This window comes from Macrosteles quadrilineatus, unplaced genomic scaffold (assembly GCF_028750875.1).
Source record: "Macrosteles quadrilineatus isolate MER2022 unplaced genomic scaffold, UCM_ALF_1.0 Scaffold_3__2_contigs__length_128488019, whole genome shotgun sequence".
In the NCBI taxonomy this organism is placed as follows: Eukaryota; Metazoa; Arthropoda; class Insecta; order Hemiptera; family Cicadellidae; genus Macrosteles; species Macrosteles quadrilineatus.
Window position 1 is genome coordinate 109,200,466 of NW_026542596.1, and position 25,215 is coordinate 109,225,680.

At 33.5% G+C, this 25,215-nt stretch overlaps 3 protein-coding genes across 3 annotated transcripts in view; 1 reads left to right on the forward strand and 2 right to left on the reverse strand.

Moving 5' to 3' along the window:
• The first annotated feature begins 673 nt into the window (after positions 1–673).
• On the forward strand, positions 674–12,953 carry LOC128989894 (aminoacylase-1-like). Its single transcript, XM_054412019.1, has 8 exons — positions 674–796; positions 2,924–3,093; positions 6,370–6,541; positions 7,134–7,277; positions 8,630–8,817; positions 9,922–10,151; positions 12,033–12,093; positions 12,756–12,953. The coding sequence occupies exons 1-8, from the start codon at positions 688–690 to the stop codon at positions 12,897–12,899; spliced, it is 1,218 nt and encodes a 405-aa protein (XP_054267994.1). The 5' UTR covers positions 674–687; the 3' UTR covers positions 12,900–12,953.
• Positions 12,954–13,937: 984 nt separating this feature from the next.
• Positions 13,938–16,258, reverse strand: LOC128989895 (uncharacterized). Its single transcript, XM_054412020.1, has 2 exons — positions 16,171–16,258; positions 13,938–15,328 (listed from the first exon to the last, which is right to left on the reverse strand). Exon 2 carries the CDS (start codon positions 14,971–14,973, stop codon positions 14,497–14,499), a length of 477 nt encoding a protein of 158 aa, XP_054267995.1. The 5' UTR covers positions 14,974–15,328; positions 16,171–16,258; the 3' UTR covers positions 13,938–14,496.
• A 6,434-nt stretch (positions 16,259–22,692) lies between these two features.
• LOC128991064 (palmitoyltransferase Hip14-like) overlaps positions 22,693–25,215 on the reverse strand; it is a 36,147-nt gene continuing 33,624 nt past the window's right edge. Inside the window, exons 12-13 of the mRNA XM_054413792.1 lie at positions 24,955–25,136; positions 22,693–24,593 (exon numbers count right to left, since the gene is read on the reverse strand). Of these exons, the coding sequence (XP_054269767.1) occupies positions 24,524–24,593; positions 24,955–25,136 (252 nt within the window). The 3' untranslated portion in view covers positions 22,693–24,523. The remainder of the gene's footprint in view (positions 24,594–24,954; positions 25,137–25,215) is intronic.

A 25,215-nucleotide genomic window follows, 5' to 3' on the forward strand; every position in this document is an offset into this window, starting at 1 on the left:
CAATATAAATTTAGTTTAAAGTAAACCCAAGTCAGTATATGAACTACCTGTAATAAAACTCATTGGTTTTTAATAGATTTTTATTCTCTCAATACATTGTTCGTTACATATTATTGTTTGCATTAGTTTTGATTACTCAAATCAAATACATTTCTTCTCTTAGCTTTTTCAAATTTTTTACAACCAAGTCGAAATTGAAAAATAACTATTTGCATACTCAGCTGGAAATATTGACTTAAGAAGATCACAAGACGAGAACTTCAACATAGTAAAAATATTTTGAGGTTTCTTTGTTGCTGTACTACAATATTATATAACTCAGTCGCTTATTTACTTCCATGTTGTACTTATTTTTCAATCCAGTGAACACCATATGACAAAACCAAATTTTGCAGCCTTCTCCCTCATCAATCCCAATGTTGATAACTCCATACCAAAAATCCTTTAAAGGAGAAAAAAAGCTAAAACTGCAAAGTGAAGCATCCAAAAGGAAAATAATCTTGTCATGTCACCAACGTGTAGTCACTCTATATTGTTTACAAAGATAAAATATAGTAGTGTCTTGTTATACAACAACACACCATTATTCAGAGCTTATCAAAATAACCATTAAATTAGTTATAATGAGTAAACAAGTAATTTGATGTGATAGTGACTCAGTACTGCTCAACAGTTGGTACAACTGACATGGAACACTGTTCGGTTGGCAAGAGTGAAGTGGATAATGAACACCCAGCTGTTACCAACTTTAGAGAATATCTCAGAATACCATCTGTCCACCCTGATGTGAACTATGGTAGGTACCATAGCTTACAATTTACCACAATGTTTTCATCTGGAACAAAAAACCATGGTTTTAATTAAAATCAAAATGCTAGGAGCTACTTATTAGTAAATTTTAGAAACTGGACACAAAAAATGTGTTTCTGTCAATTAATTAATCCCACATTAACATTTGAACCAGTCTCTAAGGATAAATTTAGTAAGGATATTTTTTTCTTTGAAGACAAAACAAGAAATTTGAGCGTGGAACTTTGGTCCCTGAGGTCCAGGGATCAAGTCCCACCAAACCACACCAATGGATTTTATCCTAGTGCCCCTAGTGGTAGCCCCTAGGTCTAGCCAAAGCAATGTGAAAACAATACCGGGCTCGTGCCTAGCACCCTAGGGGAAAATATGTAGAAAATGACTGATTGGTAACTGACAATTACCAGTTTTGGTAATACACGGAACTTCTCTGTGGGTAATGTAATTGACAAATAATCGACTCATCCCAACTTCCACCCAAGTAATCCTCCTATCAAGTTCTGCCGCAGACAGAGTCTTGTACAACAGACCCAATAGAGACAGGCTCAAACTCCAAACTCTAAAGTCCCCTCTTCCAGCCGGAGAAACCTTTACGCCACTCTGCCCACACAGGCGTCAGCAGACGTCTTACCACTTCTTCGGAAGACGTTGCTGACGTAGCTCTTAATGTAATTTACATGATAGTGTTCACACCGGCCCATCGTTATGCGAGCGACGGGAGCGATGTTGCTGAAAATAATACATTGAATCAAAGCTCACATCGCCGATTATGCACATGCAAACTAGCACCCTGGGCTGTCACCGTCTTTTTGTCATCATTCATTAGGTCATCCATTAAGATGGTGGAATTCGCCAAATTGGTTTCTTCTGAAATTAATTACATGGATCTATTTAGGTCTTTAGGAGGCTGAATTTAACAGCAACAGATCGTTCTCAGTATCTCTACATTATTCTCCATCCATGGCAGAATAAAAGCAGGATCACATCATGGTGTTGAATAGGACACCATTCAAGGATTTATCTATTCTTATCCTTTTGATGGTGCGTGGGATGGTCTTGATCAGTGAGTTGGTGGTGCTGCTTGGGTGGAGAGGGAAACAGCAGTGGCTCGCCGGCTACAGAGCCAGATGTAGCTTTGGTGTGTACAGTGTGCAAATATTAATACATCAAGGACGTAGTTAGATATGTCTGGATGCCTGTGGGAACACGACTTTAATAGCGCTGGCAAAAAAATCTACATTATTGATTATTTCTCTTGTCCATGATATGTCCACCACACTAACAAGACTGGTCCAATTCAAAGCCCAAGATTAGTAGTTTAAAACTTTATTCCTAGGTGAAAGTGCATGTGAACTATAGCTTTCAGCCGTTTTTGTTGAGCTATACTTGCATGGATTGTTGTAAAAGGAAGTTTGATTATGTGTTACTGGTGCCACATCACAGTAACACATCACTGCCCAATACATCACAGCTTGGAACTCATAATGTTAAAATGGTGTATACCACAGAAAACATCAAGTGACCGCAGCACACTCTATCATATGATGAATTAAAATACATTCATTGATTCATTTTACTCTATGCAGTCTAAACGTGGAAATGGGATGTATCCTTCCATCAATGATCAAAAGTGTATCAACCATCAAGTAAGAGAATTTATACCCCCAATATTAATTTATGCCATTTAATATCAAGCAAGTGTATGAAATAAATTGAGAGTAAATATGTCAATTAATTGTTCATCTCAATTGTGTTCATCTTGAATATTAACTTATATTACCGGTAACTAGACTAAAACTATTAACTAAATAAATACTAACCAAACTCATTCCATATAACATGTTCCCCACCAGTCACACTCCTCTGTATGTATGTAGTCTCGGACCACCCATAAGTGAATGTGTTAAATAGGTCCCAAGCTATTTACAGAACATGTACCTGAAACAAATATTTTCCATAAGAGTATACTGTATTTCCTAGAATTTTTATTTTTATCTAAACAAAACTCAATTAAAGCAAATCTTTCTAACACAACTTTCTCAAAGGGAGGTTGAAATGGAAACCTCCTTCATGGTAACACAAATCTAGTTTATTTTCCTCTTTTCTCTTTCCCCAGACGAGTGTGTTGAGTTTATCAAGCGCCAAGCCCGAGAGTTGGGTCTGTTATGGATGGTCCACTCCTGTGTTCCCGGACACCCTGTAGTGATAGTGACATGGACGGGACAACAGCCTGAACTGCCCAGCCTGCTGCTCAACTCACACATGGACGTGGTCCCAGCCTACCCTGTGAGTATCAATTTCTACTAATGTAGGAATGTTGCTAAAGTTGTTTGAAAAAGAATTGCCTGATTATTGTTATTGTTGTGTTTACCTGCCTCAGGTATTGTTATTTCAAGTTACCTGAGGTAATTTTCCTGCCTGCCTACTTACCTCGTGCAAACACGGCTTGAAGATAAATCTTTTCTAGCCAAGATGATCAAAAGCCATATGAAGGACAGCTGAGTCCAATTACAAACCATCAAAAAGTTACTAATTTATTCAGGATTGAACCAGCGACCTATATTGATTATCAGGTGACACTGTAATCATCTACTACCCAGCTATGTGTCAATATGTATATTCATACTCCATACTTTTAATTCTTTTAATCATACATGTTGGTTATGTGTGAGCAACCACTTATCTGCTGTAAAAAATGTTGTTAAGGTTTTTTCACCTCCAAAGAATAATTAATAATGAGGTGAGTCGGTGGCTAAGTCACTATAGCCTGTGCTATAGCACCAATCCTGATACTAAAATCAAATTCAAATTCAAATTATCTTTATTTTTAGTATGTACAAAACGTACAATAAATAGTGTCAAGCTTATAATTACTATGTACAAATACTGAACCTAAACAAAAAATACAGAAAATAAAACTATCTATAGTAACATTAAAAAGTTCATCTATTGAGTATGGGTTTTTCTATCAAAAATTCTTTAAGTTTTTGTCTAAACATTTTTTTATCCTTAATATCTTTTATTTCATTTGGTATTATCTTTAAAAAACCTAACACCGGCATATGAGGGCTAATTTTTATACATTTCTAAGTTGTGTTTCGGTAGAACTATATTATTTTTGTTTCTAGTGTTGTATTGATGGGTTTCACAATGTGTTTTAAATTTTTCCCGGTTATTTTTTACATGTACGATAAATTCCAGTACGTACAAACTAAACACAGTTAGTTACAAATTGACAAAATGTTGCTTTACAGACTCATTATAATCTAGATTTAACATTATTCTTATTGCCTTTTCCTGTAAAACAAGTATCTTATCTAAATTTTTCAGGAAAGTGCATTTTTTAGTATGTGTGGATTCACTACTTTTTATCACTTGCTTTGCTGGAGTGGATATGTTCTAAGAACATATTCGTTGTATCCTAGCAGCCTGCATCACTTTGTGACTTCAAAATCCGTGATATATTTTATATATAGTTGATAAAGGTTAAAACGTGATATTTCTCATTATATACACAAAACAACACTGCTAATCTAACCAAAAACCAAACAGAAACAAAACAAACCAACCAATGAACCAACATAACATAGCCTTTAAGTTTAAATAAAGACTAGTGTACCTGTTGCTCAAATTCGAGCAATTGCTAAGTATTATAGGTGTTATTTTAAAACGAATAACGGTCATAATGTCTGATGACTTTAAAAGATTCGACTCAAAGATTATGAAAATACTCAGGTAAATATATTTCATTTCAACCAAGTCAGTACGGTAAATGTTTGTAGCAAACTCCTCGTTCCCACCACCAACCCTGACTTAGGTCTGGGACTTATTTGGCAAGCCAATTCCCGGTGAAAATCTTCTTTCTTTTTAGGCTTCAGCCACTGTCAATCCTCGTCTAGACACATTATGTGTCCAAAAGCCTAGCCGCATGACTCCCTTCCCCATACCGCCCTGAGCGATAGGGATCATTGAGGTTCGCTCTAACCTTTACCATCCCCTTCATGGGCAAGTTTTCATTCCTTTTCTTTCTTAGTTTTTGTATAAAAATTTTTATATATGTATATATATTTATTTATATATATATATATATATATATAAGTTACGTCCGTGAACGTGAAACTTGAGTAATTTTTGTCCGATTTTGATTAAATTTGGTTTATAGGTGTAAGGCGGGATAAACTTGAATGAGTTCGCGAACCAGCATGATCGGACCATGGGAACGGGGTATTATATGGGGTAAAAATGGTTTTTCTCATTTTTGACCCTCAAAACACAAAATTTCCCAATTTTTCCTTAGACCTTATTAAAGAGCTTAAAAAAAATTAGTACCGGTATACAAAGTGTTTTTGTACGGTTATTGGTAACGGAGAAAATTCAAAAATTGTAGATTTAAAATTCCCATGTTATTCTTATGGAGAATATTGTAAAATGTTGTAGTATGCTTGTGTATTGATATATTTTTATCAAACTTGGCAAATTTATTAATTTTGTACTAAACTATTAATATTTTACTAAAAAATACACTTTATTAGTTTCCTTGTAGCAGCAAACCTAGGTACTCGTTAGACCTAAATGTTATTTAAATAGTTTAATTGAAAATCAATTCAGAGAAATGGAAATTCGCTTAGTCGGCAGGTTTGCTGCGGCGGGGGTATTTTTATATATTTTTAGCTTTGCTATCTTGCAGGTTTGTTGACGGTTGCCCTGTCTCTCAAGTGCTCAAGCCATTTAAATACTTTCTGGTTAGTATTAGTAAGACGTGATCTCTGTTTCTTTTGTAAGTTTTCTCATTACAGTCTCGCACAATGTAAGATCTCGAAGTCTCCGCAAAATTATTCTCTCTTGGATATCGTGGTCTAGAAGTCTGTTGCTTCCCTAGGCCCTCGAATAATTGTTTGTATCTGCAAAATGACTTCTCCATGGATTGAAATCCAATAGATGTAGACTCCATAGTGGATAAGCTTTAAATTGATACCCATTATGCCTATAAAAATAAATATTTATGGATTGATTTGCTGGACACAAAAATCCAACAAATTATTTTAATGATATAGATGTGGACGGCACAATGCATGGCTATCAACTCCTTAAAAAAATAACAAAATTTTCAGGTGTCTATCTTCTTTTGGTGTAGATGAATAATACAATCTTAGTTAAACCATTCATAAAGAAGTGTTTTATGACTGTTCAATGGCAATTTTGGTCAGAATTGCATCAAGTGAGACTCTCTGAAATTAAATCGTAATGCACATAAGGAAGAGTAGAAAATGAAAATTGTACACACACACACTAAAAATAAACTGGTGTAATTTGTTTCACAATGTGACAACCATTCTTCTCTCAAAAGCCAAAAATCAGATGTCTATATCTTATGCAACGGTGCAATAAAGTGGATGGTTAAAAACAAGATACAAATTAAATTGAGTTTATAAATAGAGAAGAGTTAATTTTATTTTTTTTAAATTCAGACATATAGCAGAATGAGTATGAAGTATTTATACACTAAAACTTCTGATGCTACCCTTTCAACTTCAGAAAAATATTTTTACTATTTCAATCCAGGAAAACTGGACCCATGACCCGTTTGCTGCTGAAAAGGACGAGGAAGGAAATATTTATGGAAGAGGAGCACAGGACATGAAAAGTATTGGAATACAATATCTAGAAGCAATAAGGAGACTAAAAAAAGATGGTGTTGCACTGAAGCGAACCGTACACTTGTCTTTTGTACCAGGTACGAATGTTTGTTGAGAATAGTAACAATTTATCTTTGGGTTAATGCTTAAGTTTAAATGACAGTTTTGAGGTGAAAATAGAACTGGCTAATCATTGTTACGATTAATGTCTGAAAAAAGACAAGTAGGAACAAAGAAGGTAGGAATTATGTTTGGGTGGTCAGGTAGGAGTCTTCTTTTTAAATTCTTAAGATGTCTCTTAATCCAGAGAACAAGACCACGTTTGAATCATTACCTTGGAAAACCATAAGAATTCCCTAATTTTTAAAGGACTTCTGTGACTAATATTTGATCATTGACTATTGGATACTGTATTGATAGTCAAAGATTTGATGTAACTAATGGAAATATCTTAATACCAAATACCCATCCAGCACCAAGCTTAAGAATTAAAACACCTGATTACTCGTAAAAACATTTTCTTAATACCTCCCAGAAATAGGTAGCTTTACTCTTTTCCAATGTTGTAGTTTAACCTTTGTTTACCTAAGTAATGCTTTGCTGAATGTATCCAGCAAATTCAATTATTAATTCACTTCCTAGTAATGTTTGTGTCTTTTATAAGATTCATCACAAATTGTTTTGAGGTAGATGAAGAGGAAGGAGATAGCGGGATGCGTAAGTTTGTTAACACTCCAGAATTCCGAAGCCTAAACATTGGCTGCTCACTTGACGAAGCTAGATCTTGTCCTGAAGATGCATTTTATGTTTACTATGGAGAACGAACAATATGGAGTGAGTATGTAATTTTGTCATAAATATATTTTGCGATGTACCTATTATTAAAACTTGTTTGTGCTACAACAGTAGAACCCAAAATGTCCGAGCTTGTAATCTGAAGATCACTGGATGATTCTGAATGCTGAAATCCTCAAAGTTTTTGATGGAAACTGGACTCAGCGCTTAAGATTTTCTTTCCGAACAGCTCTGTCCTTGAGCTCTAAATAACTTAATTAGGACCAGATGGCATTACATTTGGACTTTTAAATTATTATAATTTAAGATTTGGCCCATCACTTAGTCAGGAGCAAATTCTTGACATGAATCATTGCACTACCCATTATTTAATATTGAACATATTATGAGTTTAATGCTGTACCCGCGAGCTTTGCCCCGTTTAACTTCATAAGTATTCGCATGGCTCAATCACGTCCTGGTTGAAGTTTGTTCTCTACGCTCACTCACCTTTAGGATGGAGCTCGTTCGCTGCGCTCACTTGCCTTCAGGTTAGCTCGTTCGCTACGCTAACTCGCCTCCAGGTTGAAGTTCATTTGCTACGCTCACTCACCTTTTGGTTGCAAATTAGCTGTTGTCATAAATTTAAAAAAATAATAGTGCTGCAGTGCTGCACCCTGTTGGTAATCCTTGTAACTTTAATGCTATCGAACATCATAGAACAGAACCAACTTGTTTAATTGAAACAGCTGTTAAGATTCATTAATTCCTTTTAAATATGAAAAATCATAAGGTTAACATGGGAAACTCAGAGCCACTGGGGCGGAGCCCGAAAGCCTGATCAGAATAAAAAGTACTTAGTTTTCCTATTTAATGCCCAAAGAATCGGTGTACCGAATTTCAGCCTCCTAGGTAAATGGGAAAAGGGAGAATTAGTGATGAGTGAGTGAGTGAGTGAGTCAGTGAGTCAGTGAGGGCTTTGCCTTTTATATATTTAAGTATATTTCAAGGATAGAGGTATTGAAAATTATTTGCTGTAAACAAGTATGTTGTTTATCCGCCATTCTTTTGCTACCCGTCATATCTGACCTTGTTGTGTTTCAGCTTTGTCTTCCACCAGAAGATCACCACTTAAACCCCTGACCCTGTTAAAAGACATAAACTTATCATTAGTCATTAGTCTTTTATAAATGGTCACCTGACTTAGAACCAACTGTAAATGGCCAGTAAAAAAAGTTGTTGCCTGTCTTAAAATACACAGTGTCTCAGAATAGTTTGAATCTAATCTAATTGTAATAAATGATTCTACTGCATAAAAAAATGTAAAATAAAAAAAAAAACATTAATATACTGATTATCCTAAAAGTAGTAGCTCACCAATACTGGAAAATACTCACTACAATTGCTTGCAGGACCTGTGGTGACTTGCCGAGGAAGCACGGGTCACGGGTCGGCCATGGTAAGAGATACAGCAGCGGCCAAGACGAGAGTCGTCATTGAGAGGTTCCTGGACTGGAGACAACGAGAGCAGGACAAGCTAGACACCAATCCTCAACTTAGTGTCAGTGACATCACTACTGTCAACCTCACTCTTCTCAACGTAAGTTTACATCGCAGAGTTGAAAAACACCAGTTGATTAGAATATCTCACAACAGCTGGATAGACCTTGATGCTTATGTAACTAAAATATTGCAAAGTCAGTGTAAGAGAAGATGCATAAATGGAAAGTTTGAATCAACCTCTAGATGAGAATTTATCTATACCTAACAATACAGTTAACAGATTCATTTACCATTTTTGCTGCCTGTTCTCAATCATGCATGTCAAGGGCCGCTTTAGTAAATGAGCCTGTGGGCCCAGACCCAAGATTGCAAGAGATTAAAAGGTTTATTGGGAGCAAGAGGAATAGAACAATCTCCCAGGGCCGTCCTTAGGGTTGGCGGCGCCCGGAGCAAACGTGGTCGTGGCGCCCCCTCCCCCCCACCCCCAGTAGGTAATAGTCGCATTCGCATATTTTAATACTGTGTTAATACAAACAGCCGCTGCGCGGCGCCCCCTCTGCCACGACGCCTGGGGCAGCTAGCCCCGGTTTCCCCCCCCTTCGGACGGCCCTGCAATCTCCATGCAATGAAGAGTGGAGGGAGGCGCAGTTATCCCTCGGGTCGGGCCCATAGAGCATCTCATGCAAACCACAGGCCAGATATTCGTAGTGTGGTTTCCTAAAAGAGATGTCCTAGGAAACTAAAGAAAGCCATTTGCCTCATCTTTTTATACATGTTTCTATATTTTTAAACAAGCTATCATGTTCTTAAGTTTAAAGTGTAGTCAGACATGACCATTATAGTAGGCCTATTGTGAATTACTGAATTATCAATGCAGTTTTAGCAAAATATGTACTTACTTTAACTGTTTCACTCCCATGGCCATTATATCCAAGAAGGTATTTAGCCTCACTCACTACTTTCTCTGACCCTATGCATCTTCTTCATTGGCTTTTAACAGTGTTGTCTTCAATTACTTCAACTTTCAACTAAAATCTCATTCATCTTGAATTAGATCCTATTTACTCTATATACAAATAAAAATTAATATATTGATATAAAAGACAGGACAACGTCTGTCGGGTCATCTAGTAATAAATAAAAATGTCAGACAACATTCAATCACTTGGATTAATTACAAACTTAATTATAATTTACACAGGGAGGAGTGCAAATGAACGTTGTACCAGCTGAAATCACACTAGGATTTGATATTCGTCTCTCAAACGATAATGACTTCCAAGAGATCAGCGACATGCTGGATGGGTTCTGTAGGGAGGCTGGGGAAGGGGTGACCATAGAGTACAAGAGTAAAGAACCCATGGTGACTCCCACGAGGATAGACGACACTAACCCTTGGTGGACTGCGTTTAGAAAAGCTGCCGATGAAATGTAAGTAAATTAATTTTTTTATTCAATTTACTAAACACTTGAGTAAAATTGCTATTGGGTATTTATGATTTTTTTAAATAGCTCAACTTCTTTGGTAATTAAAACATCCCTCATATCATTGTCCGTATTTGCAATTTTAACTTAACAAGCTGTTGGCCCGTCCTACGTACGGGAATCGAGTAGTATATTAAAACTGTATATAGTGTGTGCTCAAAAAATAAATTAGAATATCTAGTATTTTGCTATGTATACTTAAATAAACTCTCATCCTCTTACCGAATAAATGAAAGTATCAATAGTTATATCATTACACATAGTATAAATAAGTCAATTCTACGTATATCATTTCATTTTCAATGCCAAATCATTTCCAAATGCTGAATTTGTGTCGAAAACGCTTAATGTTTACATCTGTTACGTTAAGCAAATTGTATTATACTAAAAGCTTGAGTATAATGTTAGCGTCGGCTGCTAGACTTTTTAAAATTTAAAACTTAGTTTCTAAAAACTGAAACCCTAAACTAAAATTATGGCTTCGACATTCCCTAGTTCTCAAAATTATCTTTCTTTCAACATAAAAATCATGAAAATCCGTCAAAGTAGTTGATTCAGAATCGTTAAATAAAAAAACCCTGTCACGTTTTAATAAATACTAGTGGTCGTCCAGTGGTCGAAAACTCGACCCAAAGGCCAAAACATGCAATGTTCTTGTATTGACTTTTGGATACTGAAGTAGACATCCCATCTATATGGACCAGCTGTCGCAATTTGTTTTACACATAGTTTTGTGAGCCAGTCACCGAATGCATGTCTTAAATTCTAGGCCTATTTTCTACCTTATTTTTTGTTGCTGACAAATTTAATTGTGGATTAGTTTTAGGATTCTATTTCTGTATCAACATTTAGGTCTGATTGGTAGCTGGAGTAACCAAGCTGTTGTTCAATAATATGCCAATAGCACACTTCAGAGTAACAACTAGATAATCATGATTAGATTTAGTACCCAAATCAATAATTTAAGTGAAATTAAGTAGGCTACAAGGCTTCCCATAATTTAAGGTATCCAACAAGTCACAACCAAGGGATGTCATTCATATCTAAGACACAGACAAGCCCTTTGTTACTTACTTTATCCACTGTACAAGCTGGTTCCAACCTTCCAACCCCTATGAGGATTAGTCTAGTCATAGTAGCTGAAAACTATGTGAAGGAAAGTTTACGCATGTAAGTAGGAATCACATTTTGTGATTAGATTTCTCTTGTCTACTTGATACTTGATACTTACTTGATACTTACTTGATACTTGTCTTCTTTATCTTTGACCGTGGTTACGGATTGATAGGTATCCATTTTATAGGTTTTATAGGTTTCCATTTTATAGGTTTCCATTGATAGGCATCACTGCTATTGAACAGTAAATCATCATTTGACAGACGTAGGAAAAGTAAAGTGTTCTAACATAAAACTGTTGCGTGGTGAAGGGAGTTTGAAAGGGATCGTAAACATTTGCTTGATGTTAATGATTTTTCCATGGTGTATGCTGGCTGTGGTCATCATCAGTCTTGCTTGAGGCAGTAGAGTGAATGAGAGATTGTCAGAACTGATAGGGAACATAAGACTATCAAGTACAATGGTAAACCCTGATAGTCTTAAGTGATAGGTAAGCAAGGTTTCCTCAACTATAATCACTGTTTCGTTGGAAACTGTTGATCACTCGTCATATACGGTTGGGAACTGGGTAAAATATTTAGTGCATTAAGTAATGAACATGGTATTGGTCTTAGATTTTAACTAGCTCGTTTATTCACAATGTGAGATATACAAAGGCCTAATTCACGGACAGCACTTGTATGTAAATGACTTACTTTGTTTTTTTTTCAGGAAAATTACTTTAAAACCAATAATAACACCGGGAGGAACTGACAGTCGGTTTCTGAGAAAAGTGAGTTGTAGTAAAAATACTTATTTGTAATTTACCACTGATTGTGCTTATTCCATTAAAACCCACAATGAGGTTGTGTATTAATAGCTATTTACATTACAAGTGTAGTAAGAGCGTTTTTACATCACGCAGGTGAATGTTGTGCAACGAGCGTAAGCGAGTTGCATAATTGACCTAAGTGATGTAAACACGCTCTTGCGTAACGTGTAACGTACAAGATTTTACCTGACCCGACAATATACATGGGGTAACGTAAAATATTTTTCATTATCCATTTCACTCATCTTCTAAGAGTAACGTTCTTTTACAAACAAAAGCTAGGTTAGGAAAATACTTTAAATCATAACAATAACATTCAAGCGCACAGCTGATTTCTAGCGTTGAACGTCGTTGGCTCCATAGAGGTATAATTTTTAAGTTAAACACTCAATGTTATTTAAATGGGTTTCATTACCTCACCGAGTGAGTTTTTTTCAACTTTACATCACTCGAGAAGTAAGGAAGTTGTATACATCACGCTTGGGATAGGGAAGTTTAACATGGCGGGTTAGGTAAAGTAATAAAATTACTGTAGTACATCTGTTTATCAGCAAATCATTCCTTAGTACTGAATATCCAAGTTAGTTTTTTATCCTCCAGCTTTTTCATATTTTTTGTTTCAGCTTGGAATTTCTGCATTTGGCTTCTCTCCTATGAATAACACCCCGACTCTTCTGCATGATAACGATGAATTCCTAAATGAGAAAACTTTTCTGCAAGGGATCGATGTATATTATGGACTAATAAAAGCATTGGCTAACCATTAATTTTACTGTAATGTGATTTACAATTATCATGTTGAATAAAAGTTTTAAAGTTAGTGCCAGAAGCAAATATAATTTTGAACCCATTAAAAAACTAACAACGTATTTGCATTTTTGTGTTTCACAAAAGCATTGAGTTTAAATTATATTGCAGTGTATTTATAGTACTGTATTCTTAATTGTAAGTATTATAGGTAAGCTATCTGAATGCATGAAAATAGTCAAATCAATTATTAATGTTACATAAAAATGCTTATAATAGGACATTTCAGTAAGTATAAATAACGAATAAACATTTTATTTCATTTCAGTAAGGTGTCTCGTCAATTATTGATATAATCTACTTTATAATACAAACTTAATCTATTTGCACAAATAATACTTAGAATAAATACTTAATCTACTTGCAAAATCTTTGTGATTTGCTTGACTGGTTTGGTAATCTAAGATTCTTTGTAAGAGGTATTGGACTTAAATCCTTCTGTGGTTAACCAATGCCTCTTTCAAGAGGTAACGCAAAATACTGTAATTAATATACTGTATTTTGCAGACTAAACAAAATCCTACATGCATTATAAAAAAAATAGTAGGCTCTTGAAAACTTAAATATGAAATAAAGAATAAGTTGTGAAAAAACCATATAAGATTATAAGGTTTTTAATAATTTAAATGGGATTGTCACTTTGTGTGTAATGTTAAATATCTTGCATGGTGTACCCTATTTTAGAAATTTCTTACACAAATGAAACAATTGTTTTCAAACAGAATTATTCCATAAATTGGCAAGCATTAAAAAGTAAATATAAAAGGCAAAATGCTTCAATCAAAGTGTGATTTACAGTCACCATAGTTCACCACAACTTGGGTCACATAAAATTATTTCTTGATAAAAATGGGAACTTTGGAAAGATTTAAAAGAAATGTTTTCGCAAGGATTGTAAATTATTGTAATTTTTTGTTTATTTTGTGGTCTAAAAAAACTCTAAATGATCTAAAAAAAGTGATCTAAAAAAATCATTTGAACCTATATATATATTTTTTCTTTTATCTAGAAGGCACATAGTGTTTACATAGCAAGAGAATATCATATCACTTTTTTTTGTTCACTGTTGTTTTTAACACTTCACCATCTTATTCTGCATTACAAAGGCGCAGCCAGAGATAGAATCCTGGATATTTACTGTAATCACATCCTCTTCTTATAAACATTTTATAGAAGGAAGGAAGAAAACTTAAACTAAACTTTGTAGTTCAAATAGGTACTATTTACACTATTAACAGTGGATTTTTGTGGCCCAGTTCAGGAACCATACAATTAAGGGAACCTCCAATGTTCTTCGGTTGAGCACGGTTTCTCAGAGATCTACATTTTCATTTTTATTGTTAACAATGTTCACGTTAGTCACTTTATTTATTACACTTAAGGCTGCCTCTAGCAGAATTAGAACATTCTTTATGTCTGGTACAGTATGTATAGTATCAAAAATACTAGATCATAGTTTAGACAACCAAGAAAGGAAGAAACAGGCCCGAGAATTTTTGTTAAATGAGTTGATGAACTAGACAGTTACTTAATTTTGTTAATGAACACCATTCATTATTATTCACTGATTTCAGATGAGAGATTGAGCTTAACCACTTCAGCACCCGTTTGAAACCATTGTGGAGGCGGAACTGTAACAATCTTGAACACATTTTGTCGAGAGTCAGGTTTCATGTCAGAAGAATGCCAATCTCCTTCTGACTCTACTATTTGTGTCTTTGTAGAAACATACCTTTGTTTTGCCGCAGTAGTATTTTCCACCATTTGTTCTAAACCTGTTTCATTTGCATCGTAAACTTCACCAGATTTGGACGCACTTTCAGAACTTTCGCTAACTTTAGTATTATCAATTTGTAACTCAGATTCTTTTCCACTTTCGCTTGAGGAATTGGAAAACTCATCTTGCTGGAATGTGTGGTTCATTCCGTCAAGTGATATTGAAGAGATGGATAGAGAATCACTGGTAGAATCGTTTGAGACAAATCTTTTGACCAATTGTCTGACTTCATTGTTGCTGTCTATAAAGTACGACATACTGTCAAGTAACGAGTTCTGAGTTGACTCGTCCAGTGATGTGTCTTCAGACTCATCTTCTGATCCTGTTTTAAACTCACTTGGAAGCCATGTTTGACGTGTTTGGTTATTGTTACTATCCGATAGATCTGTTGTACCAGTTGTATTATTTTCCTTTAAAATATCTGTAACATTGGTTATTCTTTCCGGAAAGTCATATTTTGTTAATTCATTGCTAGCAGTTTCTGAAATTTCATTTTCGGTAGTAGCCACAAAAGAAGTTGAAGAATCGGTTTGGTTTGAAGACTCGACTGAGGAAATTTGTTTTGAAGGTAACAAACATCGTCGGTCCTTATAATTTGAGATGTTGAAATATCTGTTGAAAAAATTCGGAGTGCAAGTTTTTGGAACTATTGTACAAACTAACGGCTTACAGCACATATCAAAATCCTTGTACACATTAACTGGACACTGCAACAAAAATTTGAGATACAATTTCTATTAAGGTATACTCCAAAAGTAAAAAATTTAATGTAAACCATTTTTGTTGGAGATTGTGCACATTTTACTCAATGAAACTATATAATTTAATTTAATAAAGTTCACTGTTTTGAAGATAAAAAATTTAAGAGTCGTTGGAGGATAGCGGCCGTCTTGGATTTGCCCGCCATTGAGACTACCTAATATTATAAATGACTACTTTCAGGTTAATAAAAAAAAACACTTGTTTAATGATGATATTGCCTTAATATTGTTAAAATAAACTAATGATTAAATTGACTTGTTTGACTTAAACTCAATTAACTAAAAATTCTTCTTCCCTAATCAATATGGCTATAACCTCTTTTAGTTTGAGTACAAACACTAGTGGCATTTTTATAAGAAAGACACAAACGTTTTAGATGATTCAAATGTATAAAATTTGTTTGGCATACTGTATGTACTAGGATAAAATCTCTTCTCCAAACTGAAGTCTGAAACACTAACCTTAGGCTAGCAACACAAAATATCACCAAATTAGATACGTAGTTGGTAACGAATTGTTGTTGATTTTTGTAATTTTATACTATTTATATTATTTATACAAACTGTCTGTTAGTTTCTTTTTTATGTATAAACTGGGGATGATTTTACAAATGAAATAAGTTGTCTATTTATGAGTTTAATATTTATATTTGAAATTTACTGTAAAACAGTAAAACATAACATAATACTTACGTGAGCGTTTTCCCCCAGACAAAATCTTGTTCTTGAAACAATTTCTGCCCAAGATGGAAATGAGGCTTGAACTAAATTCACCAAACAAATAAGGCTGACACACCAAATCATCCTACAACTCACAATCTCTGATACCAATCAAGATCATATCTGGTTTTGATGTTTTGAGATGTGATTCACTCAATATCCAGTGCCAAAAGAATATCGTCAATAAAATATTATTATTATCCTAAAAATATGGATGTGGGCTTTTACGAGGAGTGTTCTTGAAGAAAGTCTCGCGTTTATAAATGGGCCCGAGCCCAGAAGCGCAAGAGTTTTTGTTTTCTTGGGGGGGGTTGAAGCAACAGAAAATTTTTAAATCGTGCGACAGTAGAATCCTTCTAATGCTCAGTTCCCACTCAATACTGCCACTGCTTGCATGTCTCTCTACTTGTTCCATCTTATATTTATTTGTAATTCATGTTTAATATCATTTGATCATTATCACCACCAATCTCAGTTCCTTTTGTACAATCAAGTGAGAAACGTATTATCAGTTGACTAGTGAAAAAAAGTTGTGAAAAAGTTGTTGTGTTTTTGCTTATTATTTTATTTATGTTCGATGAGATCCTTTATTTTACAATCACACGCTTTTTCTATGAAATTATCAAAAAAGTGGCAGTGAGTTTAGAAATAAGGCTGCAAAAAGTGTTGTACAATGAAAAATGTTACATAAAATTCCTAAATAAGTGTTTTTTAAATTAATTAAAACTTTGCCTGCAGGAACTGACGGTTTAGGTTAACAACCCAACTATACTGAACCATTAAAGAGCTGGTGAACAGAAAATGATGTAATTTTAATAATAAACTTTGAAGATGTCGTTAATGTGCAAAAAATTTAGAAAAAACCAGTCATGTAAAGTGTTGAGTGTTTAGCGTTGTAAATGTTTGTAGTAACATCTTAAATAAAAACAAAATTTGTTGTATTCAAAGTTAGTAATTTTGTATAACTATACCCATTTTACTTTTAAAAAAGTACCCTTGGAAATAAAAATAATTTGTATAGAAGTAACAGTATTTAATTGACGTTTTATATTTTACTTTACTTTGAAAATTTTAGCAACAATCAAAAGTGAGCACATGAAAACTAGCCTTATCTTTGTTAAACTGCGGATGTGCGTGAAAATCGTACAATGCATATTTTATTTTCATTTTATGATTTTTATATCAATGTTGCCGATGGGGGGGGGCAGGCACAACTACCTCTCGGGCCCATAGCTTGTCACATACAGTACGAACCACGGGCCTGCTCGAAGTAAATGTGTAAAACCATCTGTGATTTATTTAAAAAACTGCTTTTAAATTTAGTATCAACATGGTTTGACATTATGGGCAAACAAATTGACTGGTATTATTATCATATGGCTTTTTAGTGGAGGGGCTTCTACAACACAGAAAAAATTTTCCTTGCCTGAAAAACGTATCCTAATTTTATTTTCTGGATTGGCAGCAATTTGATTTCAACCCATTTTATACAACTCGTTTTTTTGTACGCATAAAATTGCTTGCTATTTTCAATGAACATCAAGTAAAATGGATCTCTAGGTGAATCACGCTGTTATCACATAAACAGGGGATAGTCAGGATTCAAACCCTAACTCAAGGACAGAAGTCCAACTCTAAACTCCAAACCAGATGATTGTAATATTCAATCAGTGACTTAGAGTGTAGTGTAGGCCTACTTAGATTGCTATCTGCCAATGAGAAAATGCCCAGGTTGCAGTGTTGCCACCGCGTTGTTGCGATTTTACCCTAAAGGCGGGCTAAAATTACCCTAAATTACCCTAAATCTACTTTGAGTTACCCTAAAAATTACCCTAAATGTTAATATTTGTGTTTAATGCTATAAAACATTGTTAAAATCATATAAATCTTACATAAGGTGGTTAATTATACTAAATGAAGTTCCAATATCAATCAATTTACGTAAAATTATACTCGATTCTAAAAACCCACCCGAATGAAGAACAAAATGTTGATTTTGACAGCCTATCGACTATCGTATAGCGAAAAAATCGAATCAAGAACTGTCGTATTTTTTTACTGTATCGACCCATTACTACTGTTTTTGAACAATCATATCTTTAAAATACAGTACGGTACCACCAAAGCTTTAATCTAAGTAGTAATTTCTTGACACAATTTGTAAAATAATCCAGCAATTCAATCACATAATTAAATATCAAACCCAGTAATGAATAATATTTCATATTTTATTAGGCCTATAATGTGTTATAGAATCGAATACATTCTAAAACAGATAATTCCCAACTATTGATAAGATCGATTAGGATAACTTTTTATAATGAAAAATTCATCATAGCAATCGATTTAAACCGGTTGAATCGAATATGATGGTTTGGCCATAGTATGTAATGAACGTTTTTTGCCAAATTTTGAAGTTTTTTTCATTTTTTTAGCAAAGTTTCCATTGTTATGCTAACTTATAGTTTTACCCTAAAATTACCCTAAATCTACTATTACCCTAAACTTTACCCTAAGACCAGTAAATTACCCTAAAAAAGGGTAATTACCCTAAAAGTGGCAACACTGCCAGGTTGTAACTATAACAATGGATTGGTTTTTGTCCAATTTATATTAAAAGTTTACAACTTTTCAAAAATACATTTACATTATAATTCAGCCTAGATAGTTTTGTTAATCATAATACAGTAGACTCCCTCTTGTCCGGACTCCTCGGGACTGAGGCCAGTCCGGATAATGGGTTTTCCGGTTAAACTGACGTACCCAAAAACTCGTTAAAACGGACTGTTTACTGTGATATTCCACTTAAATTTAGGAGAGCATTGTATTTAGACACGTGATCACTGGTCTCAAATCTTTCCCAAGAGAACAGTCTTTTCAGTACTGCCCACTTCCTGCCGATCTAGTCCAGTTAAGCCAATGTGCTGATAAAAGTTGCCCGGTTAAAGAGATGTCATTTCCGCCAAGTGTAGTCCAGTTAAAAGGTGTCCGGATAAGAAGGGAGTCTACTGTACAAAGAAAAACTTAAACCTTTCTTAAACTAAACAAGCAATACACACAAGGTAAATAATTTTCTTTTTTCAATACACAATAGAGTGAATATTTATTCCTTTAATATTTACAATTTATACACAATATTATTATCAGTATTTATAACAATACTTACATCAACAGAAGGTATGAATCTAGTAATGTTGACTATACAGGGTGATCAACTCAAGGAGGACACCATTAGGATATCGGAAATGGTAGGAATTAGAGAAAACAGAAAACTTTGAATGGCGGACATTCTTTTATTTTTGTAGCAGTTAAAAATATGAATTTAGTTTTTCAAAATTCAGCCGCCATTTCTCAACATGACGGCCAACTTTGAAATTTTTTATGAAAGATCCTATATTTTATCAAGTTTTTGGACAGAACATGCAATTTAAAAACTTTTTTATTCTTGACATTTTTTCTATAAAGCTAGCCCCCTACTTGTTTAGGAGTTACAGCCTAAGAAAAAAATACTTCCGGTATACATTTTGCATCATGTAGATCCTAAACGAGTAGGTTTATAGCAAAAATGCTACGAGAAATAAGTTTTAAAATTGCATCTACATACCAAAAAGACAATAAAATACACCGTTTTCCACTTTTCAAATATGTTGCCATTTTGGAAAATGGCCGCCATTTTTGAAATAATATAATGAATATTTTTACATATTTTATGATGAACTACATGATGCAATGTTTACCGGAAGTAATTTTTTATAAGCTGTAACTCCTAAACAAGTAGGGCCCCCTGGCTTTATAGAAAAAATCTCAAGAATAAAAAATTTTTAAATTGCATGTTCTATCCGCAAACATTATAAAATACGTACAAAGAAATTTCAAAGTTGGCCGCCATATTGGAAAATGGCGGCTGAATTAAAAAGAAACTAAATTCATACTTCTTTTATCTGCTACAAAAAATAAAATAATTTCCCCCATTTAAAGTTTTTTCTAATTCTTACCATTTCCGATATCTCAATGGCGATATCAACCTTGAGTTGATCACCCTGTAGATACCCTAGCAAGAAGTATACATTCCATTCTCATGTTAAAGTTGTAATCAGTAAAAAAAATAAAAAAAAATACTAAGTTCAATTCTCAATTTTAATTTCTTTAATGGCCTATGGTCAGTTGACAGTCTTGACACCTTTAGCCAAACCAAAACTGTACTTAAACCTATTCCATCCCCATGTTAAATTTGTAGCCAGGTTTTTTATCAAAATCGTCGTAGTTGATGTGTGTCACCCACAGATTGCGCTGATCTAAATTACTAAATTCTGTCAAATACACCTGTTTACCAAGTTAAACTTATGGAATGACTCATGATGAGTTATAGCAACTGTTATGACCCATCAACCTGGTCAGCAACAAAAGATAAGTATCAAATAGAATTTTAAACACTAACACGTTCTGTGACTGGCTCACACAACTACGTTATTTTTTATAAAAAAATTCTTATGATCAGCAATATCATTATTTATTTTCCTTCAACTACCTTTAAAGTTAAAATTTAAAGATAAAATAGAATATCATTTTTGTACAGACTACGACTGATTAATTAACATTTAAGCTTTCATTCTTAGAGAAAAAAAAAACTAACAGCAACTGCTCCATATATATATGGGATGTTAACTTCAGAATCCCAAGTCAATGCTATAAATAAAAATTATGAATCATATCACACATCAAAGCTTTAACAATTTTCTAAAAATTCAACTTCAATACAATAATTTGAAAGATTATTATGAAACACCAGCAGCTAGTAATCCAATTAATTAAATATATTTCCTTCATTCATCAAGTTTGCCACATTATAAAGATAACATATAAGAAAACCCGAATCATTAATTAATTTTTTTTTGTATTTTTTACTGAAACAGAAGTGAGGAATACATTGCAAGGCTTGCAAAGCTTAGTTTTTGAAAAGATACTCGTACCAAAATGAAAATATTGCGCAAAAATGTGAATCAACCTTTAAACTCTATAAGCATAGAGTGAATAATGAACATTAATGAAAAATGAATTAATCTTAGTGGCAATAATGTTAAAACAAAAATCAACTATCATGTAACATATTTTGGTGAAATTCTCATTTAGCTATTACCGTAGGTCTCTTGGTAAGACCTAAACCGAGAACCACTTTAATTTTTCATTTTGATGCTTCCAGAAGCCAAAAAACACAATCCGTTCAAATTCATAATGAATGTGTCCGTTAATTAGCACGATAATTGAATCAAAATCATCCGATTTCGATGAATTTCGTAAAACAAGTAAATCTACATTAATTTGGGTGAGTTCGCAAATCAGCAACGGGGTTTTATAGGGTGGAAATTGGGTTTTCTCATTTTTGACCCTCTACATCTAAAATTTTGCAGTTTATTTAAAAAAAATTTTGTAGAGTTTAAAACCAATAACTTAGCACATTGAAGCATGGTACTTCTAAAATAGTTACAGATAAAATGTATAATAACCATACATTTTCAATTCCTATGTTAATCTTATATAATCAAATCTTTTGGAAAATAAGTAAACTGTTGTAGTTTATTTGTTTACTGATACCTTCAATCTATTAGGCCTTAAATATTGGTATTTAAATATGAAATACTAAGTGGATTTTTACATTTTGAGATGTAGATTACTCTAAAAACTAAACAGAATAAACAATAAAAATAAAATTCATAGAAATATTCTTAGGTAAACAAATTATAAATCTACAAGACCTAAAATAAATATAAATTAAACTGTACTAAAATCATTAAAGCTAATAAATTAAATACAAGTTTGCCACTGAGTCGTCCAAATTCATAACACTAAACTACAGCGATAACATGGAGTAAGCTTGAACACCTTAACAATTTAAGTTGCAAATCTAAAGCTAACGAGTGCAGTAAACGTGTTTTATACATTACAAATGTTAAGACAATGATTATTAGGAAAGTTCAAAAGCCAAATGTGTTCGTAGTTAGATTAGAGGAACAATATTTATTGTAGACGAGTTTAATGTACAAAGAACACTGTTGGGACAAAATCACAAAGATAAAAATACACATATTACATATATACAAAAGCAAAACATTCACCTCTTGATAAACCAATTTTAAATATACAATACTTGACTAGTACTGTACAAATAGCAATAAATTACAAGAATATTTATTTACAAAACTCAACGACTAACGATCACGGTGCTCAGCCTAATAATACAAAGCGCATAGAATATTTAGACGTATTGTAACTGGAATATTACATTATTATTCGTATAAGTTACGCATCGAGTAAAATAACTGAATCATATAATCCTTTGTTAAATGCTTTACAAGTTAAGTGTTTGCACAAGCATTTACAGTATATCCTAAAGTAAAATAAACATTAAATAACAAAGTCAACATAGTGTTCCAAAGCACAGTAATAAAACTTATTGTGCTTAGGAAGAATGCAGTTTATACAAAACAATACAGTTCTTAAAATATAATTTTTACAACATCATAAAGCAATATTTTTCCTTTCTAATGCATGTGCATATTACGATTAAATAAAGAAGCGTGTTCAATTTAATTACAAAACTAAATTATTAAACTATTTGATTCCATAATTGCCTTGATATTCACAAAAAAAGGTAAAATCAGAGCCTCTATGCAAAAGTTGATTAAAATCTTGTTATTTTTTTAGATAAATATTAAATAATTAAAACTGATATGTACAAAATAATAACAACAAGCAAGAAATGGTAAACAAATTGCTATTGGAGGAAAGAATCCCTCGTCAACAATATTTAGAGAAATTGTTTCCAAATACGACATAACTGGACCAAAGTAGACTAGACAGTAATGGTTTTATTTCTAACTTTTCTTAAGTATTCAATAGTTATTTAACTAACAAGAAAATAACATAATACATTACTGGATATAATAGAAAAGTACTAAAAATAAATACTAACAAGACCAGGGTTTGAACTTTCAATAAAAAAAACTTAAATATGCCACTGGTATTGGAATATAAAAATAATAGTTATTTTTGTAACTAATGCACAAAGTAGGACTTTGCGCTCACCTTACACATTATAGTTTTCCTACAGTTACTATAAACAAATCATATCAATCTTTAAGTCTTTTAAACACTAAACAACACATTTTAGGTAAGGTTAAATCCAAGCGTTGAACAACAATAGAACGTTACATGAAACAACAGGTTAAGTCGTAGTATCAATACTAAATAGCTGTGAAACGCTGCACCAGCTGATCGTAGTATCTTTGGTGTTGCCGATTTATTTTCAAGCATACACTATTAGGTGTCTTATAAAAGCACACTCTATTGTTTTGTTTGGTTGGAAAACTGGAGTGTGGCAAGTAAAATGAGTGCGGTAATAGTTATTTGTGCAACTAGTGAGAAAAGTGCTTCACTCGAGAAACCATTCCTCACTCGCCTACGGCTCGTGAGTAAGGATTTCTCTTAAGTGAGTCAATTGTACTTTGAACTCAAGTTACACATTATACTTTTCCTACAGTTACCATAAAACAAATAAATTGTGAAGAAACATAACCTATTTTTACACAGAAGTGAACTTTTAATATAACATTTAATGTGAAGTGACAAATACAACAGTACAACAGCTGACCAGCTGATATACAGCCAGTGCTGCCAACGTATTTCGCGCGCATACGACGTTGCCTGCATGTTGCCTGCATGACAATGTTAACATTGTCTCACTGATGAGCGAATTGGCCACTTTGCTTTCTCAAATCAGTGAGAGAACATGTACATTGTTAGGTAACTGTAGGAAAAAGTAAGTAAATGCAGCAATTAGCTACTTTGTGTGCTATAATCATTGCAAGGAAGCCTGCTTTGTCAGGTAAGTTAACTGTAGGAAAAAATAATTGTTTTACATTATTTTATATGATTATAGTGTTAAAAGATTATGTATATAGCGAAATTATTTTGTCATTTTTACCAAAATACTGATTAATGGGCGTTGTCCATGATTATTTTAAAAACCATCTGAACACTTAACAAATACATTCTCTAAACTTTAAAAAATAATAATCTATTTAATCTATATTATTGATTTATTTAATATGAAAATTGATCATAATGCTTGTATAAAATATTGTAACCAGACTATATAGTAATATTACTAAGTTTCTCTGCATAGTTTTAATTATACTTGAATCACATATGAAAGAGGTATAATCTAACTAAATGTTAATAAATAAGACTAGGCTATCGAATGTCAGCCGACATAGATACAAAATAAATTCCCACAGCCGGTATAAAACAATGAACAAACCACGGTCGGTTAGACATATTGGAAATTGTCCTTGCTGTTGAGAAGAGGTTCTTGCTCAATTGGACTGCGAACGTGATACCTGGAAATTGTTAATTTAATTTACCACCAAAGTAATCATCATGTGCATCATTTCTTCGAAGCTCAACCTGCTGTAGGGAAAATACATGTCCAACAGCAATATAAACATCTTCATAATATTTAACGGATTTAAAAATATTGTTAATGTATTGTTTAAACTAACAGTTTTGTAAAGTTTTGTGGCTAAAACACAAGAAATGCAATCCAAGTTCAAACAAATTTAAAACATTTACTAACCAAAATACTGCTTTGCAAAATGATAAAGAGTTTTTCACTTGAGCATTGGTTTAATAATTGACAGTGTTCTACACATGATTCAACTACACAACGAATGACTCATTGAACTGCACTACTGCACATACCTGGTCATCCAGTCAGTAGGATCGGGACGGAAGAGTCCAAAGCATCGCCACTGTACAAAGTCTACAATGTTTTGGCACTTGCCACGGTGGAAGGGGCTCCTGGTAGTGCCAGGGGTGCCGTGGAAGTGTCGGTATCTGCCGGCATTCATACGTTCGTTGGTTGTCATACCCAGCACCGATATCTGTTCAAAGTGGAAAAACCAATTAAAATTATTACATTGTGATTTTTTTCCTGTTTTAATGCCATTAGCGTTTGTTGTA